The sequence below is a fragment of the Pseudonaja textilis genome, chromosome 3 (genome assembly GCF_049901715.1).
Source record: "Pseudonaja textilis isolate UNSWEBS1 chromosome 3, rPseTex1.2, whole genome shotgun sequence".
Lineage (NCBI taxonomy): Eukaryota > Metazoa > Chordata > Lepidosauria > Squamata > Elapidae > Pseudonaja > Pseudonaja textilis.
In genome coordinates, this window is record NC_141992.1 from 116253636 (window position 1) to 116274922 (window position 21287).

Below are 21287 nucleotides of genomic sequence, written 5' to 3' on the forward strand. Positions count from 1 at the left end.
GACCCGTTAAAATTGCAATTCAGCAATATTTTTTTGAAGAGAATGAAGATCGGGGGCACATATATGACCACTGAAAGGGTATTCCTGCCTAATCAAATCTCCCAGCCAACTGCAGTAGTTTTTATGGTAGCAAGCAATTACTAATACTAATACTAATATTAAAGAAAAAAAAGATAATTTTAATGAAGTACCCCAAATAAGCAGAATTTAGGTCATCTTTTTGAATATAACCCAAACTTACTTCGATCAATTGATCTTTCTGTTCAGACAGCTTATAGCTATGCTCTGCAATAGCTTCTATATTTCCTTCTGCTCCAGAGGCTTTCAGCGCTTTCAAAACAAGGTGATCAGAATGAAACTTTATCAAGTCTGCTGCGACAGATATTGCTGCAATCTGGAGCTTTGATATTGGAAAAATTAACACAAAACAATGGGAATTTGGAGTTAGTTATTTCCAGGCACTTAGAACATTTATACAAAAGCCATGGATGTTTTTATGTTGGAATTTGGCATAGCTGTTCAACATTGTTTTGGTGGACAACTAAATAAAAAAACGCAAAGATAGTGACATGGCCGTTAAGTGAAACTGGTTTCCCCATTGACTTTGCTTGTCAGAAGGTCACAAAAGGGGATCACATGACCCTGGGACACTGCAACCATCATAAATGTGAATCAGTTGCCAAGGGTCTGAATTTTGATTACCTGACCATGGGGTTGCTACAACAGTCAAAAGTGTAACTTTGACTGGTCACTGTTGTAACTTTAAATGATCGCTAAATGAACTGCTTTAAGTTGAGAACTATCTGTATTAAAAAAATCTCAAACACATATGGTTGATCTGAAGTAGTAATTGTTCAAAGTAGAAAAAATATGAACTAATATAGGGCTTATAGAGCAAAGTATTTCCAGTTTGAATTTACTAAACCATTTATCATTTCCCTTCTGGATGCTGGCATCCTATTAGACCTGTTAGTCCTACATATCAGCAAACGATTATATTATCTGATAGGCAGAGGTCTTGGATACAGACTTGAAAACTGCTTCCTGAAAACAACAGTATTAATTTAAAAAATATCACAAGTATCTAACCCTCATGGTCGCAAAGATATATATGAAAAAATGTGGGTGACACTATAAAAATCTAAAAAGGCTTGTACTGAAAAGAGTAAGAATATTTATAACATTTCTGTTAGGGGTAGGTTTTCTATGTATTGCAGGCTTCCAACAAAACAGAAAATGTGGGCAGAATAAGAATTCACTGAAATAGGTCTCATAATTTATTAAAATATTTTTAATGCAGAATTTTGATTCTTTTGACACGTAATTGTAGTGTTCTTCCTCAGCATTTTTTGTTCATATTATTGTTCATAAGTCTTGCAATGTTCTTTGCTGCTACAAACAACCAATCTGCCAGAAGCAAGAAGAGGATTAAGAAAGGATAACCCCCTACTTTATCCTTGCTCTCCTTCCAGGAGGGAATTAAGTAATCTGGAATAAAACCAAAAGTATGCTAAATAATCCATGGAGGCAGAAAATTAAACTTATAAGAGACTTATAAGACAAATTCGGAGGATTTCCATAGAAATTCAGAGGATTTCCATTTCCACAACCAGCCTTAGAATTCTCTCTAATTCTAAAAACAACAACAATAGTGGGTAATACAACTGTTGTGCTCTAAGGACTGTAAGGCTAAACTGCTTCTCTCCTTTTGCTCTTTTCTTAAACATGCCCAGTCATGTACAGTTTGGGAAGAGACTGTTGCTCAGTAGAAGAATACATACTTTGCATATAGAGATTATTATGTTCAAATCCCAGGGTCTTCAACAAAAATTAAAACTTGCTGGGAACAAAGACATCTGCAAGATCCAATGTTTTTGTCAAAATGTGACAAATGTACAAAAGTTTCAATTGCAACCTTGTTTTCATCACTTGACACACCCACTCTCTAATGTCTCTTTGTTGATGAAGTTCTCTCTGTGAATAAAAGCGATTTTAAGAGTAATCTTTGAGAAATCCTCTTTTCTTGTGAATTGTTATATCCCTTTTTTGAGAATTTTCTATTTCTTTCAGTCTAGGCAGGAAACCATACCATCAGTTTGTAGCAATCAAGGTCAGAGGGACTCTGAAGGCCATAGCAAAGGCTGATACACTACCCACATCTATGCAGCTCATAAACTTGAGTATTGAAAGTGAATTGTTATGAGTACAAAGCAGGTAGATTCTGAAATAATACCAAACAATTTGTATTCCAGCATGAAAATTATGCCAGCAGGCTTCTACTCAAAACAACCTGCTGGTTAAATGGCAAAGTCAGACAGTTGGAAACACTGTTATATCATTATATCTCTAATGAGATTATAATAATTCATTCTGAGGAATCATAACTCGAAAATATATTCCAGATTATACTGAGTTCTAATTTACCTCTCTTTGAAGCTCATTCATGCACTGGCACGTCTTTAGAATGGATACTTCCAAGTCCTCTGTGACATCTCTTTTCTTCTGATTTTGCTAAAGAAAAATAATTTCAAATTCCATAAATTCATTACTTTAAGCCTTTTGCTCTTTTAAATATTAAAATAAAATAGTAATTTCATCTGGAAGAAAGGCTCACTGAACCTTCAAATGTGGCTTTGAAAATATATGCCTAAGATAGAGATGCATGAATTCTACATTAGTTCATATATCGTGCAGAACCATGGTTTAATCATAGTTTGTTGAATAAGAAACAATTGACTGATCTACACAATGTGCTGAACAATATGCTAAGCTAAAATCAAACCAGTTTGTGGTTTAATGCAATATAAGAACTCAATAAATTTCCATATGAATAATTAATCACAATAATCAATTTTGTTCCTATTTAGCAAAATTTGTTCTGAAATATATTGTTGCTATGACAAACCTGTTGCTTGCAAGTTTAGCTGGATTAATGCATCACACTAATCCAGTGTTTGCTTACATGGTTTTCCAAACCATAATAGTTGTGTTCATACATCATACTAACCAAAACCAAATGAAACATACTTTAACTTAGGGAAACATGTGATGCCAACCATTGTTAATTTGTAAATTGTGGCTTTACAGATGGCATACAGAAAGATATACTGCTCTAATGTATAGTATGTTGTAAAGTCAATAAATAGATTTATTAAGCAATACTGCATATACAGGTAGGTTATGATCTTTTGTTCAGCAACCAGTCAAACTAGTGATGGCACTGAACAAATAGTATTTATAACAGAGTTTTAGCTAGTGTAGTGTTTTCATGGTCATGTTTGTTATCTAGGTGTTTGGTGCCCTGCTCACAATTATGACATCATAATGAGCCACAGTCATATGATCACAATTTCTAATGTTCCCTATTGGCTTCCCAGTCAGCTATCAGTTTATTTACTGACCCATGTGGTCACTACTTAACAATGACAACTGGAACTGCAAGAACTGTTGCGGTTGAAGTGAAATGGTCATGTGGCAGAACACTTTATAACCACTGAGCTTACCAATGGCAATTTTGTTCCCAATTTTAACCTGAAGGCTCACCTCTATTTCAGTTCTACATGATTTCAATTTCTTCCCTACATTTTGAGAAAATTTAAATCTTTAGTTCTCCACATGTATTGGGTTTAATGTTTTCACATTGCCCATATTAGCTGAGAGTAGTGGGTACTATTCTCCCACTCTCTATAAAGATCACTGGAGGATAAATTACAACAGTAAACAATAGTAGCATAGCAGAGGACAAATATGTACTATATATATATATATATATATATATATCTTTCTGAATCTGATTATTAGAGAAAAGTTGCATTTATAAAAGGAATTATATTGAGATTTTGTTCTGATTTAGGTAAACATTTGTAAAATCCGGTTTTAAATGGCAAGGGTGGATTACTCCATAGAATCTGCAATACAGGGATGGTACACATTATTATGTAGAGTGTATAAGCTGATTTAGTATTGGTATTCTTCTAAAACCAACTGAGAAAAAAGTGTTTCTTACAGCACTGATCCAGGCTGACACCAACTGCTCCAATTCAATCTTTGCTTGCTTGGAGAGCTCCAAGATGCGTCCCCGTGTTTCATGGCTTGTATAAGCAGAATCAGTAAAATCTTCTGTGAGTTCAAGGACAAGACGCAGCAATGCTCTAAGATTCTCCTTTGGCAGAAGATAAAGGTTTTCTCGCAGACCTTCCACTTTATTCTGAAAAGAGAGGAAAGAGATACGTGATATACTAAAAAAAGCAAAAAAGACTGAAATACCAGCGCAGTTACTGGCATACAGTTAGGAGAAAGGTTTAGAATCAAAGCTCCCTTCCATCACTTGACCTAAAACATGATGGCTAACCTTTTCAGCACCAAGTGCCCAAAGAGTGTGCATACCCCCAAAATAAAATACACATGCGCGTCCCCATGCATACATGCACATCCACGCCCGCATGCATGTGTGCACATCCCTCAGGCATGCACCCCACCCCGTGCTTCTGTGCATATCCCCATCACCAGGGATGGGATTCAACCGGTGTTACTACTGGTTCGGTAATTACGTTTTGCTGTGTGTGCGTATAATACATGATCAGCTGTGCCGCCTGGACAGCTGCTAAGCACTGTGCATGGGTGCGCAGCGTTTGAAAAACCACTTTTTTGCTGTTTTTTTCAACCTCAGCTGTGTTGTGCAAAGCAGTTGAGGCTGAAAAAGCAGGAAATAAAGGTCAGTTAACAGTCTGGGTGGGTGGGTGGGCCAAACAGCAGCAGACACAGAACCGGTTCTGTGTCTGCTGCTCTTCAGAGCTATCAGTTCTATAGAGCCGGGCAGAACCAGTAGCATCCCACCCCTGTCCATCACAGACCTAAAACAAGCCACACATTCTCAGCCTCCCACCTGTAATAGATCTAATTGTTGATAATATGTATTCCATCCTAAACTATTGCTTAAAATCTTTTAATTGAATTTAAGATGGCATCTCAATGTCTTTATGCTGACTATGCACATCTCACGATTGAGATTCAAGTATCAGTTAATTTGAGTTAATGAGACAGTTAATTTGGTGTCTTGCCAATGTTTGGGGTAACTGCTGGTTAGGACTGTGATGAGTCGGGGTTCAAAAGATTCAGAAGGCATCAAGTTTCCCAGCCTCAAAATACATGTATATGTTTGTTTCTACTACAGCTTACAATCAGAGCAGCAGTAGAAAAATGTAAATCTTTAAAATTTTATAAATAGGACCCATGTCTAACACATGGGTCAGAGAACACCCACATTCTGCTGCATTCTTTTCAGAATACAGAAAGGATAACGGACTTCAGTGAGATAATTTCATTTCCCACATGGCAATAACCTACACACAACCATCTATTTAAAATGGCTGATATGAACAGGGAATTTACCAGATGATATTTGTGCAAAGCACTTTCCAGGTGATCTGTCAAGTTTTCATATATCCACCTCCCCTCAAAAGTTGGGTTGAAACAGGCAAAATAGCAAGAAAAATAATCATAGTGCTCCCGTGAGATATAGCACTAAGATTATATTATAGGAAAGCCATTCAGATGGCATGTGTTAGTTGTATAGTAATACTTATTACAAGTAGTCCTCGACTTATAATGGTTCATTTAGTGACCATTCAAAATTACAATGGCACTGAATAAAGTGCCTTATCACCATTTTTCACATTTACTGTGATCCTAACTTATTAACTGCAGGAATTCACTTAACTGTGACAAGAAAGAATGTTAATTGGTGCAAAACTCACTAAACAAATATCTCACTTAACCACAGAGGTTTTGGGCTCAATTGTGGTTGTAAGTCAAAGACTACCTGAATATAGTTTGGCCATTTTTAATACAAATTAGAAGTTACCAGCATATTGGGTTGGAGTTATGAGTACATTTCAGCAAATTGGGTCAACTATCTAGTAGTCTAAGTTGTATCCCAACATTATCTACCTTTTTAGTGAACCACCTCCACCAAGATAGAGACACATTCTCCTTTAGGAAGTATCATAATTCCACCATACATATACAGGCAGTTTTTAGTTCATAAAAACCTGGACAGATTATGAACAAAGTGCGCTGTAAAGTCTTGAACATACTTAAGTATTTGAAAATCACTTGAAAGTTCAAATCTAAACCAGTGGTGATATTCTACTAGTTCTGCCCGGTTCTGCCAAGCCGGTAAGGCCGATGAGCAGCAGAGACCAAATTTTATTCCATGCTTTTGAAGTACAGCTGCTCTGTGTGGCATAGCAGAATGCTATGCGGCAGCTGCTGAAGCGACAGGAAGAGTGCAGGCTTGCAGGAGGTGAGTTGGAATGCCTCTGTGCCTGCGCAAAGTGCGCATTTGGTACACAGCACACACAAAGTATATGCACGCGGACAAAGTGCACCCATCAAGCCACATCCACCGAACCAGTAGTAAAAATCTTTGAATCCCACCATTGATCTAAACCAATGAAATGTTGCATCTATAAATAGTCTCCAAAAAGCCTCATCTGAATACTACCTTGAATTCCTTGATGCCAGTATAAATGCTCATTGGGCCTGATTCATTTTCTCCATTGGGCCGAGTGTCTGCTACAATCTCTATAACCTGTTCCAAAGCTATTCTCATTCTGTGGAACACTGCTCCTTTGTTAACACGGGCAGATTCACAATCAGGATGCCTTAAACAGGTCTAAAAAAAAATCAATAATTTGGGGGGGGGGGGAGAGAAACAATAAGCAAGCAGGTAAATAAAAATACATCAACACTTTTTGGATCTTTCTGTGCTATTTACCAAGGTGAATCCCATTAATGTGTGTGTGTGTGTGTGTGTGTGTGTGTGTGTGTGTGTGTGTGTATCAGTTTCATCAGTGAATCAGCCACTGCATTTGTTAACATTTCCTCTGTTGTCTCTCAGAAAGCTTTCTAGTCTCTAGACACGTTGACTGATGTGGTTTTAATCAATGCTGTCCCCATGTGTTCCAGAGAGCAGCTCTCAAATCTTTTGCTTTGCTGATAACAAACAGAAAAAATTAGTTACCTTGGAAGCAGTGAGAAGCATCATGGTACATTTCTCAAGAATAGATCTAGCAGCTGCCATTTTAGCTTTCTTCTTTTCATCTTTCAGATCCTAAGGAAAGAAAAGCAAAACCTCCTAATGGATAGGAATAATTCTTGACAAAGGGAAGTACAGGACAACTACTAGAAATCAAAGCATGTCATACCTTTTAATTATTAAAAAAAAAAAAAGACAGATGCCTGGCAATGATATATGGAGAGAAATTTGGGCAGCTTTTCTGTTGCTTCTGAACTATTAAATTCATGTGGATTTCATGCTCCGTTCCAAAGCGCCCCATAGGCACCCAAACACTTTTCGCCCGGACAGAGAAATGGCGGAGACTCGAACCTCTCATTTGCCAGCAGGCAAAGCTTCGTCTCCCTCTGGGCAAAAAGTGCACGGCAGAGGCACGGGGTGGGGTGGGGACACAGGAGATCCTTAGCTCCATTTCAAAGCATCCCATTTGCAAGCAGATAAAGCTTCAAGTCTCCATCATTTCTCCATGTGAGTAAAAAATGGTGTCTGCCTTTGGAAGCCCTGTAAGCCATTGCAACCGCGGGCAAGCAGATGGCGGGAGAGAGCGGCCGGCCGCAAAATAAGATATTCCCCAAGAAGTTAATTTTGCTTAATTGTTAGAATTCCAAATACAGTGAGAATGACCGCTGAAATAACTTCAGTCAGTAAAGGAGACCTGTCTCATTTCTCTGATTTAATAAAATAAAACATTCCACAGATATAACACAAAGCATTTTCTTTTACAAAATAGAAGTTACAGACAATGAACTCAAAAGATTTAACAATTTATTCGTAAAATAGATTTGGTTGCAACAGAATTAAAGGAGCTGTCTGCTAGTGTAGAACAATTAAAGGAACTGTTTGCTAGTCTAGACCAGGAGCAGGAAAAGTAACCATACTTTTCTACCACTTTCTTCAGGGTAGATAATTTGTATGTCCAAAAGATTTAGAACAGGGGTGTCCAACCTTGGCAACTTTAAGACTTGTGGACTTCAACTCCCAGAGTTCCTCAGCCAGCAAAGTCCACAAGTCTTAAAGTTGCCAAGGTTGGACACCCCGATTTAGAACATCATTTCCCCACCTTTTTAGAACTAGATGCGGGGGCTTTCTCTTTGCTTAAGTAACATTATTGTCTTATGCCTGTCAGAACCATTTCATTTTGCCACAAAAATCAAGGTGCTTTTCTTCAGTATAGTAATTTGCTGGCAAATTCTGGCAGGCAGTCTTAGGTGCTCAAGTGGGAAGCTACTTGCAGACTTCTCATTATGGTCTACATGCTGAGGAAGAATTTCTGCTGACCCTGCAATCTATTTATGAACATTTTCCCACTGATGGTCAGTCAGCATTCGATACTACTCAGGCTATTTTGGAGGGTTTTTTATTTTATTTAATGATGGCAGTTTCCCAGCATATTTCTGCTTTATTTTTTCCTTTCGTACTTTTGCAAATGTTGGGTCATCCAAGATTGCCAGTACTTCACAGTTGGGAGGAAACACTCCTGCTGTGGCTCAATTAGGACAGATGCTGAGACTAAAAGTCCCTGGTATTACTAAAGTCAGTGGTATTCTGCCTTTTACCGTGACAGCTCAGATGGGATCTCACTGATCCAAAGTACTTTTATGTCTTACAATAAATTGCAGGTTGGATGCACACATTATAAACACCAATTGTAAGTTTTTAACCAGGTGACTATTTTTTCTGAAGGAGCCAGAATTGAGAATGAAGTAATTTTTGTAATGCTTTCTACAAAACATTGAACGGATACTTTTATGTAGCGCTTACATTTTGACGCTCTCCAGTTAAATGGGCAAATTCCACCATTTCATTTCCAAATTGACTGAATATTTGCACAAATTCCTGAAAACTGCTCACTTTCTCTAATTGATCCATTGTCATAAGGACCTGTCAAATATGTTGAAAAGAAACCATGAATGATAGATCACTGACAAGACAAATTTAGAATTTTTCAAAATCAGTTCTTGTTTTCTATTTTAAGATGCAAGCAATTCTGCATGGCCCATACAGTCAAGATTTATGTACTCTTTCAATACACAATGCAGTTTAACTTCATGTATTACTGGATGAAAGGCTTATTTATTGCTCCCATAATGGCTATACATATCTATAATGTATTATCTGGCTAAAGTTTTAGCACTTAGGTTTCCTATTAATAAGAAAATGTATGTACATACACAAAGACAAACACACACATACAATGACCTTGGACTGAACTCCAATGCCAGTTAAAAATATTAAATTATCACTTCCATAATATACAATATAAAACTGTATGCAATCACTGTTCATAAAATCATAATTACCTTGTTTCTAGAAGCTATAATTTGCTTAATGATTATTATGTCAGCCAAAACCAATACTTTTGTAACTGAGGAAAGCAAGAGCCTTGCAGCCTTTATCACTCCTGTTTTGTCTGTAAAAATGGTTATCTGGCCATCAGATTCTGGACGATCCAAGGTTGCAACGTCTGTGAGCTGTGCAATGGTCTCACCTATAAGCAAAAAGTAGTTAGTTCAGCCTTGCTCCGAAACACAATCAACTGTCAACATAAGTGGTGCAGCAAGAGAATTTAAAATTCTATGTGTTATCTTTAGCATGTGATGGTGATGATAGTTACCACAAGATGTGGTGCTGGCTACCAGCTTGGCTGGATTCAAAAAAGTGTTGGGCCAATTCAGGGCAATCAGGGGGATAATAGTGATTAGCTTTGATGGCAGTGTAACTGCCTCTGAAGGCCACCTGCTGGAATCTAATGGGTTTCCTTGCAGAATGGGGGACCCCTATGAAAAGAGACTGCTGGACTTAATGCGCTACCGTTGGATACAGTAGGACGTTGCTTAGGTTCTAGAAGGAAGTAAGCTTGTTCACCTTTATTTTAAAACATTTGTAACTAATAGTTTATAACAATAAGTTTAATAAATAAAAACAAAGCTTCTATAGTGTCATAGTGCGTTCTTTCCTTAAAAGCCCTTTGCTCATCTTTGAGGCTGAAACCACATTTTCTAGAAATTAGATCCCTAGCTATTCTTTGACCATAATAACTAATAATCTAAAATATACTACAGTATGTAATGTCACTGCTTTAGTTTTCATAATCTTCTTCAATGACTATGATTTGGGGACCAAGGAAACTCATGTTACAGCATTATGAAGTATGGAAATTTACTGAGTAGAACATATAATATAAATCTGTTTAATATACATACATAGTCCTTGACGTACAACCACAATTGAGCCCAAAATTTCAGTTGCTCTATGAGACTGTTTAAGTGAATTTTGCCCTTTCTTGCAACAGTTCTTAAGTGAATCACTGCAACTGTTAATAATAGTTAGTTGTTAAGTGAATGTCGCTTCCTCATTGACTTTGCTTATCAGAAAGTCGTAAAAATGACATGATCCCAGGACACTGCAACCATCATAAATATGAGCCAGTTCCCAAGCAATGAATTTTGATCATGTGATTAAGAGGATGCTGCAATGGTTGCAGGTGTGAAAAATTATCATAAGTCACTTTTTTCAATGCCATTGTAACTTCGAAAGGTCATTAAATGAACTGTTGTAAGTCAAGGACTACCTATATGTCTTAGTTATTCATTCTTATGCTGACAAAATATGGAGAATGGTGGTGCACCTTTTTTAATCGCCCTATCAATTAATTCTTCTGTAAACTTTCATATTTTGAGAAAGAAGCCTGTTGTAATCACCAAATGATCCTCACTGAAAATAATTTGGTCCCATTTTAAGCATGAAGCATCTTCTAGAATATGCCTATTTCACATCACCCAACATTCTGAGACATTAGGAACTGTAATTCATGCTCCAAATAACAACAAATTCATAATTAAAGTTACTGTTTTAAATCACAGCAGAGTTTTTTTGAGAACCATGACTATCCAGAGTTTCTTTGTGTTAATGCTTCCCTACTGACTGAGGTCAACAGTAGGAGGTAATACAATTTCAATAAAACTGGAGATATCTGATCTAAAATAATATCCTGTGGTATTTCTCCAAACGTTTAATAGATTAAAATGCAAGTCTCTGTTGTAGGTAAATTCACTAAATCCAACAATATAGAGGGCAGCTGGTATTTTTATAGCAAATGATGCCCTGCTTCTCAGGTTCATAAACCTTCACCTACCTGCTTGCTTCGCTTCAGTGCAGGCTGCCTTCATTTCTTCTTTCAGCTCTTGGTTTTCATTGGCTATAGCTTCACCCACCATGACAAATTTTCCAACAGCTAGGTTAACCGCTTGGCCCACCTGTTGGACTGCTTTCAATGTCTTATCCGACTTCTTTGGTTTATCCTTATGGTTAATCAGAGTTGTTATCTAAAAACAGAAACAAATGACAGCCAAAACAATGTATTAAATATTGGTTTAGTATTTTTATTCCCAAGAAGTTCCATTCAAAATATCTGAATAACAGATTATGAAACCCTTTGCCTCTCTCTTGCCTGTTTGGTCAGCGAGACCGAGTGAATGGAGACAGTTACCAGGGGGTGTGTCCTCAGTTTTTCAACTCGGTCTGCAGAGCTAGGAGACTAGAGACTACCCATCCTGGATTCTCCCTTCGGCTCAGTGGAGAAGCAGAGCAGAAAGGAATATAAAACAAAATAAACTGAAATAAAAGTAATTGCTAACTAAAAAGACACTTATAAAATGTGCTGGGGAGTACCTGTAAAAAGGTGCTTCTGTATTTTCATCTTAATTTCACCTCTATCCCCTTCCTGCTAGTTCTATATTGATATAATATACCTGCAGTTGAACTTCCACAGACTGCCCTCGGTCTTAATCTATTCTGCAGAGTTTCGGGAAGACAGATTTATATTAGAAATTGAAATACGTAATAATAGTATATTATAATTGATTGAATTAGATTGATTAAGAAAATGAATATAATTTAAATAAAGATGAAATATATTCTTGAAGACAATAATTGCTAATAATAATGTAACAATTGATAAATGTGATATAAAATATTGATTAGAATCGTTATAAATATAAACAAGAAATGTATGATATGATTATGAGCACAAGAGATATGCATCTAATCGACACACCGTTGAAAGATGGTTTTATTTGTTTGTCTTTATCTTTGTTACAAAATAAAAAACTTTAAAAAAAAGATTTATATTAGGGACCATACCATAGTGCTGCAACATCTGCCTTTGTGCTTTTCACTGATTTTAAGGGTGCATTCAACTTGATTTTTACGATTACACCATGGCACAAACTGAAAACTAGCACAATTGATAAATGTCCTTCTACTAATCTAGAATGTATAATGCAAGAATGAAAGTCAGGTGCAATGACCAAGAACATAAAACCGAACAAATACCAATGAGTACAGGAGTAAAACAGAATTGTGTGTACCTCCAGCATGGTTTAATGTATACATAAATTCACTTGTGGCTAGTTTAAACAGCCTACACTTTTATCCTCCTACACTGGGCTAATGGTGTATGAAATTACTATTCTATGGTAATGATGTGGTAGCTTTGTTCTAATAATGAGAACCTTGTGATAAAGTATTCCAAATCTAAAGTATCTGTATTTTCCATTCACAAGGTACAGAACTGGCAAATAGGAGGACATACCATCAAACAAATCAGAACTTTTAAATATTTAGGTTTTTCAAACTTCTGGAGCCTAAAATGCCCTTTCTACATATCCCAAAGGGCAGCAATTGGACTCGGCTATAAAAGCTTGCTATTTTACTCAAAATAAGATAGCTCATTCCAACTGTTGTTAAGTACTTTACAGTTAAGGCTTGCACCGAATTATTGCAGTGGATTCAATTGGGTTCATACAGCATGATAGCAAGCAATAAAAGAGAAAGTCCAATCCAAATTTTCGAGACAGATTTTCCAGGTCTCACATTGTGTCCCAAATACAGTGCTGTAGAAAGAAGCAGAAGTCACTAGAACCTGGCCTTTCGATTATAATTGTAACTGCTGGCTGAAACGATTACATGATCCAGCTGGATTTGTCCCTTTAATTATAGTAGACATTTTTTTCTCCATCTAGTAAAAAAACAACAACAACCCTATCCCAGATATTTCTACAGCTTTTCTTGGGATACCTTTTTTACCAATGGAGTTAGAACAAGTCAATTCAATTTTGAAACAAAGAAATGTAAGATCAATTGGATTATGCAGTTTGTCCCTATTATATGTTTATTAACAACCTATTTATTACAAATCAGCCAATGACCCAGAGCATTACCTTTAACTCATTGCAAGGCACACTCCATGACAGTCTTGAAAGGGAAATATTCTTATACCATACAGAACGAAAGTGGGGGTTATTTTGAGCATTTGTCCTACTCGTCTTTTTCTCAAAATGAGACTTTTTATTGTCTCTATTAGATGCTAATTATTTCTTCTCCACCTTTATCTCTGTTTTCTGCTGCACAATTGTCCTGTTGTGCTACTTTCTACCTCTATGAAACTTCCCTTCTGTTTTTAAAATATATAAGAATATTTAATAATGCAATTCCCCGCTTTCCTGTAATACGAAATTATACTGTTCAATTCTACGCACCCATTTTGCTGTAAGAAATATCAAACTAGGAATTTGGGGAATCAAAAGATTATAAGAATGTCAGACTCAATGAGGCAAATTACTGTGTCCCAAATATATCTCTTCGCTGACAATGTAAAGCTATTCAACACCACAGACAATACTGCAACCTTTCAAAAAGACCTCAACTATATATCAGAATGGTCAAACAAATGGCAACTTCAAATCTCAACAAATAAATGCTCTGTCTTACATATTGGCAAAAAAAAAATCAGAAAATAAAATACAGGATGAATAGTCAAGACCTTGTTGAGGATCCAAACTGTCAAGGATCTTGGAGTACTCATCTCTAATGATCTAGGTGCTAGAGCCCACTGTAACTACATAGCCAAAAAGGCATTGAGTTGTTAACCTAATCTTATGTATTTTTTTCTCTGGTAATATTACACTACTAAGTAGAGCATACAAAACATTTGCTAGACCAATACTCGAATACAGCTCATCAGTCTGGAACCCACATTACATCTCTGATATTAACTCAGTTGAGAAAGTCCAGAAATATTTCGCAAGAAGAGTTCTCCACTCCTCTACTCGTAGCAGAATACCTTATGCTATCAGACTTGAAATTCTAGACCTAGAAAACCGAGAACTACGCCGCCTTTGGTCCGATCTAAGTATAGTATATAAAATCATTCACTGCAATGTCCTACCTGTCAATGAATACTTCAGCTTCAGCCATAACAATACAAGAGCAAACAATAGATATAAACTCAAGGTTAATCGCACCAAACTTGATTGCAAGAAATACGACTTCAGCAATGGAGTGGTCAATGTCTGGAATACTCTACCTGACTCTGTGGTTTCTTCCCCAAACTCCAAAAACTTTAACCTTAGACTTTCTACTATTGATCTCATCCCTTTCCTAAGAGGTCTGTAGGGGACGTGCATAAGCGCACCAATGTGTCTACAGTCCCTATCCTATTGTTTCTTTTATTTTTCTTATATGTATCCATGTATTCATAACTATGTTTTTACTTATACCTATTATCTTGTAAGCAATTGACAAACCAAATAAAATTAAGAAAATAAAATAAATGTATGCCATCCAGAAAAACACAAGGTTGTCCAGTGATCACAATACATTGGCATTCCTGAGGCTATGCAAGACTGCCTGTGAATCTTCTGAGTGAGACACAGCCAGGACTCACAGATAAACTCTCCAAAACCCTGAAAATGAAAAACCAGACATTTTATTTTATTTTGTGTTTTTCAAACATGTACAAGATAACAAGTATAAATAAGAACAAAGGAAGTAAATACAGATAAATGGAGACAGTAAGACAGGGACGGTTGGCACGCTAGTGCACTTATGCACACCCCCTTTAAGGACCTCTTAAGAGTGGGGTGAGGTCCACGGTAGACAGTTTGAGGTTGAAGCTGTGAGGGGTTGAGGCTGTAACAACAGAGTCTGGTAGGGCATTCCAGACTTTGACCACTCTGTTACTTAAGTCGTCTTTTCTGCAATCGAGTTTGGAGCAGTTTACCTTAAGTTTGTATTGATTATTTGTCCATGTATTATTGTGATTGAAGCTGAAGAATTCTTTGACAGGCAAGATGTTACAGCAGAAAATTGTGCGAACTATGCTTAGATCAGACTGCAAGTGGCACAGTTCCAAATTGTCCAGGCCCAAAATTTCGCGCCTGGAGGCATAAGGAATTCTATTGTGAGTGGACGAGTGGAGTATTTTTCCATAGGAACATAGGAAACAATCTAGTTTTGGAAAGCTCTGTAGCAATCTCAACTAAAAACTAATATAAATGCTGGATGGATTAAAGAATTAGTTAGCTTGTGGCTATGTAATGACTCTAAGCTGATCCCTCTTTTTACTCCTCCCTCTGGCTCTGCTAGTCTTTCTCTTACAATAATCAAATGTTTGGAAACAACTAATGTAACTGAAATGTTTATAGAAAAAAATGAAGCAGTGGAAGACAAACTTGGTGGTTGGAAATGAAAAAACATACCATTAGGAGGGGCATGTTCCAGGGTGACCCCTTATGTGTCATTGCTATGATCCCACTTTCAGCAATTTTGAAAAAACAAATGTATCGAACACTAAAAAGTACTAATAAAATCTCACCTTTGATTTATATAGATGACCTAAAGCAGGGGTTCCCAACCTGGGGTGCGAAACGATATTCCAGGGGGTGCGAGAAAAGTCCAGGTAAATAATAGGATACTGGCTATATGTTGGCATTTTTATTATTTATTTCAGGGGGTGCAAGGTTCGAGTGAAATTTCTTTAGGGTTGCGGGGCGAAAAAAAGGTTGGGAACCACTGACCTAGAGGTTTCTGGAAAATCAAAAATTGAAATTCTGTCATTGACAAATATTGTAAGAATTTTTAGCACAGAATTTGAATAAATGGGGGTAAAATCACATGTGTATGTGTATGTCACATTTGTTAAAACTGTACTTTGGGACTTGGGGCAGGAAGACTGAAAGACCTTTGCTTTCTATATTCCTTAAGCGTGGCTAGTTGAGACAGTTTGGTGTAGTTAAAGGAAGAGGCTAGAAATTGGGAGACTATGAGATTCTAGTTGCACCTTAGGCATGAAGCCAGCCCTGTAACCTTGGGCCAGTCACTTTTTCTCAGCCTAGGAAGGCTGCAATGGCAAAACACCTCTAAAATCTTGCCAAGAAAACTGCAGGGACTTCTTCAAGGAATCCCCCCCCTCTCCCCACCACCAAAAAAAAAGCATGGTTGAAGGGACAAATCTTTAATGGAAAGGCTATAAATTTCCTAAGAGGACATACTAGACTAGTTCATGGCAGGATATTCAGTGTGATTGGTGGCAGTCTGTTTATTAGAGAACCTTTGGAAGGAGGGTTTGCCAATGAGATTTTTAATTATACCTTCTCCTTATTTGAAACAATCCTTTAGGAATGTTATCTATCATAGCATTTCTTAATATTTTGCTGCCTCAAGCTGTTTTTAACTGCAGACAGCTATGCAAATTCATCGAAAGGTGTGGTAGATTCTTTCTGTGAAGTAATATTAAATAGGTGTTACTACCACAGGGAAGAGAAACCTGCAGGCCTGAGGCTTATGTTTTTATTTGTTCCCTGGGACTCCCTCTGATGTGATTGCAAAAATGTATAGCAGTTCCCTTCTGGGAAACAGGTATAATTGTTCTGTGCATTCAGCATCACCAGAAACTTAAACTGCTGCCCTTGTCTCCAAAAGGTTGTCCATTCAATTTAAAACCCACCTTTCTACTCAGAGCCATAATTACAATAACCCTTACATTAATAGGGTTAATTATTTTTAAAAGAAACATCTGTAAATCTTGTTTAGACAAGTTTAGAATTGGATTATTTTGTTTCAAATTATAAATACACTCTCAAGACAATCCAATTTTGCTGACAACAATTTGAAAATGCTTTGCTGTTATTTTCTGCACCCCTCCCCCCACAAATATTCAGTCTCGCTTACAACTCTGGAAAACTGAAGCAGTCCTTCATTCAAATTCTAACATGGGCTGATCAACTGAAATCAGGCAAGGATGGGTAGTCACTGGCACCTCTGGGGCATATATTTATATGTAAGTTATTTTTCTGGAACAATGAGTAACTAAAACAATCAGGATACATTGTTTGCATTGAACTAAAAGTGGGCATGCTTGCCCCTAGCACTGGAACATTCCATTTCATCTAACGACAATGGCCATTGCCCTAGTATTGGAAACATATTCTATTCTCTATTCTCCCCTGTGATCATGCATTCCAGTTATCCTGAAAGTACTTACACTGTCCTTGAAAAGACATGGGAGTTCAGTTTCACCAAATTCTTACATCCTTCTTTCATCTTTTCTAAACAGCTTCAGTAAGAAATGAGCAACAGTGCATTGCTGATGCTTGCATTTATCTGTATTTATATTTTCCTATTTCAGAGGGCTGTAGCCAAGTTTGTGCAGTTGGTGGAAATGGAGGCAACAACAGTATTATTGGAGTCAGTCTGTGTTATAAGGCAAAATCTTGTTCAGCATGCCTATCTTCAAATGGGGACCAGCAAACTATTCTTCTGCAACTCATAAATGCATCATTAATTTTTCATTATTTATTGCCCCAAACCATAATTATATTCAATAAAAGAACTTCATTTAAGAGTTCATAACAGATAGCTACTGATGTACCTATAATCCAAAAATATGTCTAGGGTTTTTTTTTTTAAGAAAAGAATTTAAATGTCATTTCACCGCTATTTTTTGAGGCAATTACTTCCTAATTTGTTTCATGGATTTTAAAACAATTCCACGGCAAAACAACCTCCTCATGGACAATAATAATAAATGCAACAAGTAGATATTATATTTTGCATCTATGCACTTTTAATTATTTCTGTTTATAATGAACTGGGGCTGAATTTCAGCATAATCAATTTCAGTGTCCAATAAAACCTGTATCTGAGATTATGTTCTCTCTTTTTCAAATTCATACACACAGAGACTTACTTCATTATTCTTACAAATAATCTGATCTGTTTCTAATCACATATTCTGTCCATGGGCCTGAAAAAAAACAAACAGATTTCTTGGTGCTCATAACTGAAGCCCAAGTTATATTACAGACACGGTGAATCAAATTATGCCTGAAGCGGCCACTTTCAAAAACATATATATTATGCATAACAGCTATTTGAAAGATGTGGCAAATTCAATTTTTGAACAGACTCAAAGTTCATCGGAGTTCTATTCTTCATTATCCTCCAAAGAATGTGTCAATCAACAGGTAAAATTTTATCTTCTCAAAATTTACATCTATAAGTTACATTTCCTTTTTTTTTCTAAAATGCGAATTCTTTAGATATATAAAAAACTGGCAAGTTCCAAATTACTTTATGTATCAAATGAACAGAGTTCATAGTTCTCCTATTTAAAAACCAATGGCTATCCTTCTTAGCCTCATTCATTTCACACTACAGTTTTAGGCACAGAAGCTATTTTTGTTGCTACACTCTGAAAATTATCCAGAATTTTAGAGTAAATCTACACCTGCTAAATCAGTAAAATTAAATGTACTTTCTCCCCTTAAACTTGCAGTTAATCCACTCCGATTTTATATAGCTATCAGGGTACATAAAATACCTATTTTCCCCAAAAAATGATGCATTGAATTTGGAACTTGGCAGTTCTTTGGAAATACAAATTTGGAATTACTAACGTACTGGATTTAGCTCTTAAGTAACATGCTGATGAAGAATGGATGAGGCAGATTTAAGATTGCTAGATTATTTTAAAATTTATTAATTGCAGGACCCAGAAGTTCACCAAGTACAGAATGATAGTTTGGTAGAAGGTAGAAGAACATAAAATGAAGAATTTTCCACATATATTCTATATCCTATCCAATTGATTGTTTTTTGCTGCTATTAGCCATCCTGTTAAATAAACTACAAGAAAATCAAAACCTATTGCTATCTACTACAAATCATCCATAGTGTTAGTCATAGTAGTAGTAGTAATCTTCTTCCTTCTGCTTGGTGACCTTAGAAATGGACTATGACACATAACTGAATGGAAAACCATTTGCCTCTTCTAAAGTTACAAATTTCCATAATAATATATGTCACTTGTTATTTTCCTGGCAATACCTAACCAAATATGCCCAGAACATCTTTTTGTGCCACAAAACCAAAAGTCCTATCTAATTAGATAAAATGCATTTTAATTGTTTTTTTTTTAATTTGGAGTTATATGTGTGCATTGTTTTTAATTGTTTTTTATTCCTTTATTTCCATAACACACTACTTTTTTATTCTTTGACACTTGGTTCTGTCATTTTTAAAGCTCATTTATCACACAGAAAATCCTTCCTTTCTTGGCTTCATTATTTTCCAATTGTTCCTTGTATTCTCCTCTATTTTACAAAGAAGCTTTGTGTCTTCTAGGCTCTAAGCAAATTCTCACTCTCCACCCCACCCCCACCCCCGATTTGGGCTGACAGGAGAAAATACCAATAAAAGTATAGACTGCAAATACATCAGGTGGTTTGATCTGTTTAGTGGAAACCTGTTATAATTATTTTTGAAGAACAACTTTGGAAAATAAGGCAGGCCGTGACCACGTGGTAGGAACGAGTGCGCATTGGCAGGAGGAATTGGCCCGGATAACAGCTAATCGGCCGCACTTTTACCACTAGTGCCAGTACTGGTGGGAGACAGCCCAGTGCTGAGGTAAGGATTAAATGGTGCGGGGACTTCAGTCAACCTTGGAGGATCTGGCCCTCATTGATCAGGGTCTGAAGAGCCACTTCAGGTGTGAAGTGCTTGGCACAAGGCCTGAAGGACAGGATCCGGCAGGGCGTGGTTACAGCCCTAGCTAAAGGCCTTGCAAGGCCTGAAACAAGCCAGTGGAGTTGGTCAGAAGAAATCATCGGGCAAGGGTACGTGGGGGTAGGGCTAAAAATCCACTTTCAAACTCCCCCTCCCTCCCACCCCTCTCCTCCTTTGCCACATGTATCCCTATCCTTCAGGTTATAATGGTGGATGCCCAGTCTTCAAGCAAGCTCCCAAGGGAGGGCAGCCACAGCCCCTCAAGTTCCAAAGGAACATCTAGGAGCAGAGCACCTTAAAAGGCTCCAACCTCCAAAAGCCCTCCAAAATGGAAGAAAAGGATGCCATGTGGCATCAGGAGGCACTAGAAAGACAGCTTTAAAAAAAAATCAGAAAGCTGCAGGTGGGTGGAGTCAGAAGTCTCCTCCTGCAAGTGACTCAGCTTCAGCTCACCAGGCCAATCGCCTACATGCAGAGGCAGGGCCTGCTCCTCAAAGTAGGCCTCATGCTCAGGCCTGGTCTCCAGACGATGCTGAGGATCCTACAGACCTATAGTTGACTACTGTGGGCAGATTAGGAGAGATTCCCAGAAGTTGCCTTTCAAGATGGGCCATGGGAACAAATTCTCACCCGGCCTAGGGCTGGTATAGAGACTACTTTTACACCAACATCAGCAGGCCTTTGCCACATGGCTTTCCCTGAACATGAAGTTCCAGCCCGTATGGAAGACATTATTACCAAGGCCAATTAGACTATAGTACAGTGGTGGCTAACCTTTTTGGGCTCCTGTGCCAAAAACTGTGAGCACGCCAGCATGCCCATACTTGCCTGCCAGCACCCAGATTTCAATGCGTGCACCCCCTCCCCACGCCCCCTGCACAATCGCCACCTCCCCCACCCCCCTTACCTGCACTGTGCCTCACAGCTTATTTTTTGGCTGGTTGAGGCCGTTTTCGGCCTCCCAGAAACTTGGAAAAAACCTCTGCAAGGCTTCTCAGGCTGAATTATAGGCCCATTTCGTCACTTCCGGTATTACAGGAAATTACAAAATGGGTGTATAATTCAGCCTGAGAAGCCCTGAAGAGGCTTTTCCCAAGCCTCTGGGAGACCAAAAAAGGCCTCAAACTAACCGAAAAAAATGAGCTGTGAGGCACGGACATGCGCAGTGAGGTAAGTTTGCCTGTGGCTCGCGTGCCAGCACAAATGGCTCTGTGTGCCACTTGTGGCATGCATGCCATAGGTTCGCCATCATGGGTATAGTGGAAGGAATTCAACTTCTTAAGGGTCCAGCTTCAGAGGCATCTGAACGGCCTCTGGTTACAGAACCCGACCAGGCTATTCCGCCCAGAAACAGACTGGT

At 37.6% G+C, this 21287-nt stretch overlaps 1 protein-coding gene across 1 annotated transcript in view; it reads right to left on the reverse strand.

The window, feature by feature from the left end:
* Window positions 1–21287, reverse strand: part of CTNNAL1 (catenin alpha like 1) — a 58596-nt gene that overhangs the window by 25387 nt on the left and 11922 nt on the right. Inside the window, exons 2-9 of the mRNA XM_026701024.2 lie at window positions 11214–11403; window positions 9379–9566; window positions 8840–8959; window positions 7025–7114; window positions 6506–6676; window positions 4007–4207; window positions 2425–2511; window positions 242–400 (exon numbers count right to left, since the gene is read on the reverse strand). Of these exons, the coding sequence (XP_026556809.1) occupies window positions 242–400; window positions 2425–2511; window positions 4007–4207; window positions 6506–6676; window positions 7025–7114; window positions 8840–8959; window positions 9379–9566; window positions 11214–11403 (1206 nt within the window). The remainder of the gene's footprint in view (window positions 1–241; window positions 401–2424; window positions 2512–4006; window positions 4208–6505; window positions 6677–7024; window positions 7115–8839; window positions 8960–9378; window positions 9567–11213; window positions 11404–21287) is intronic.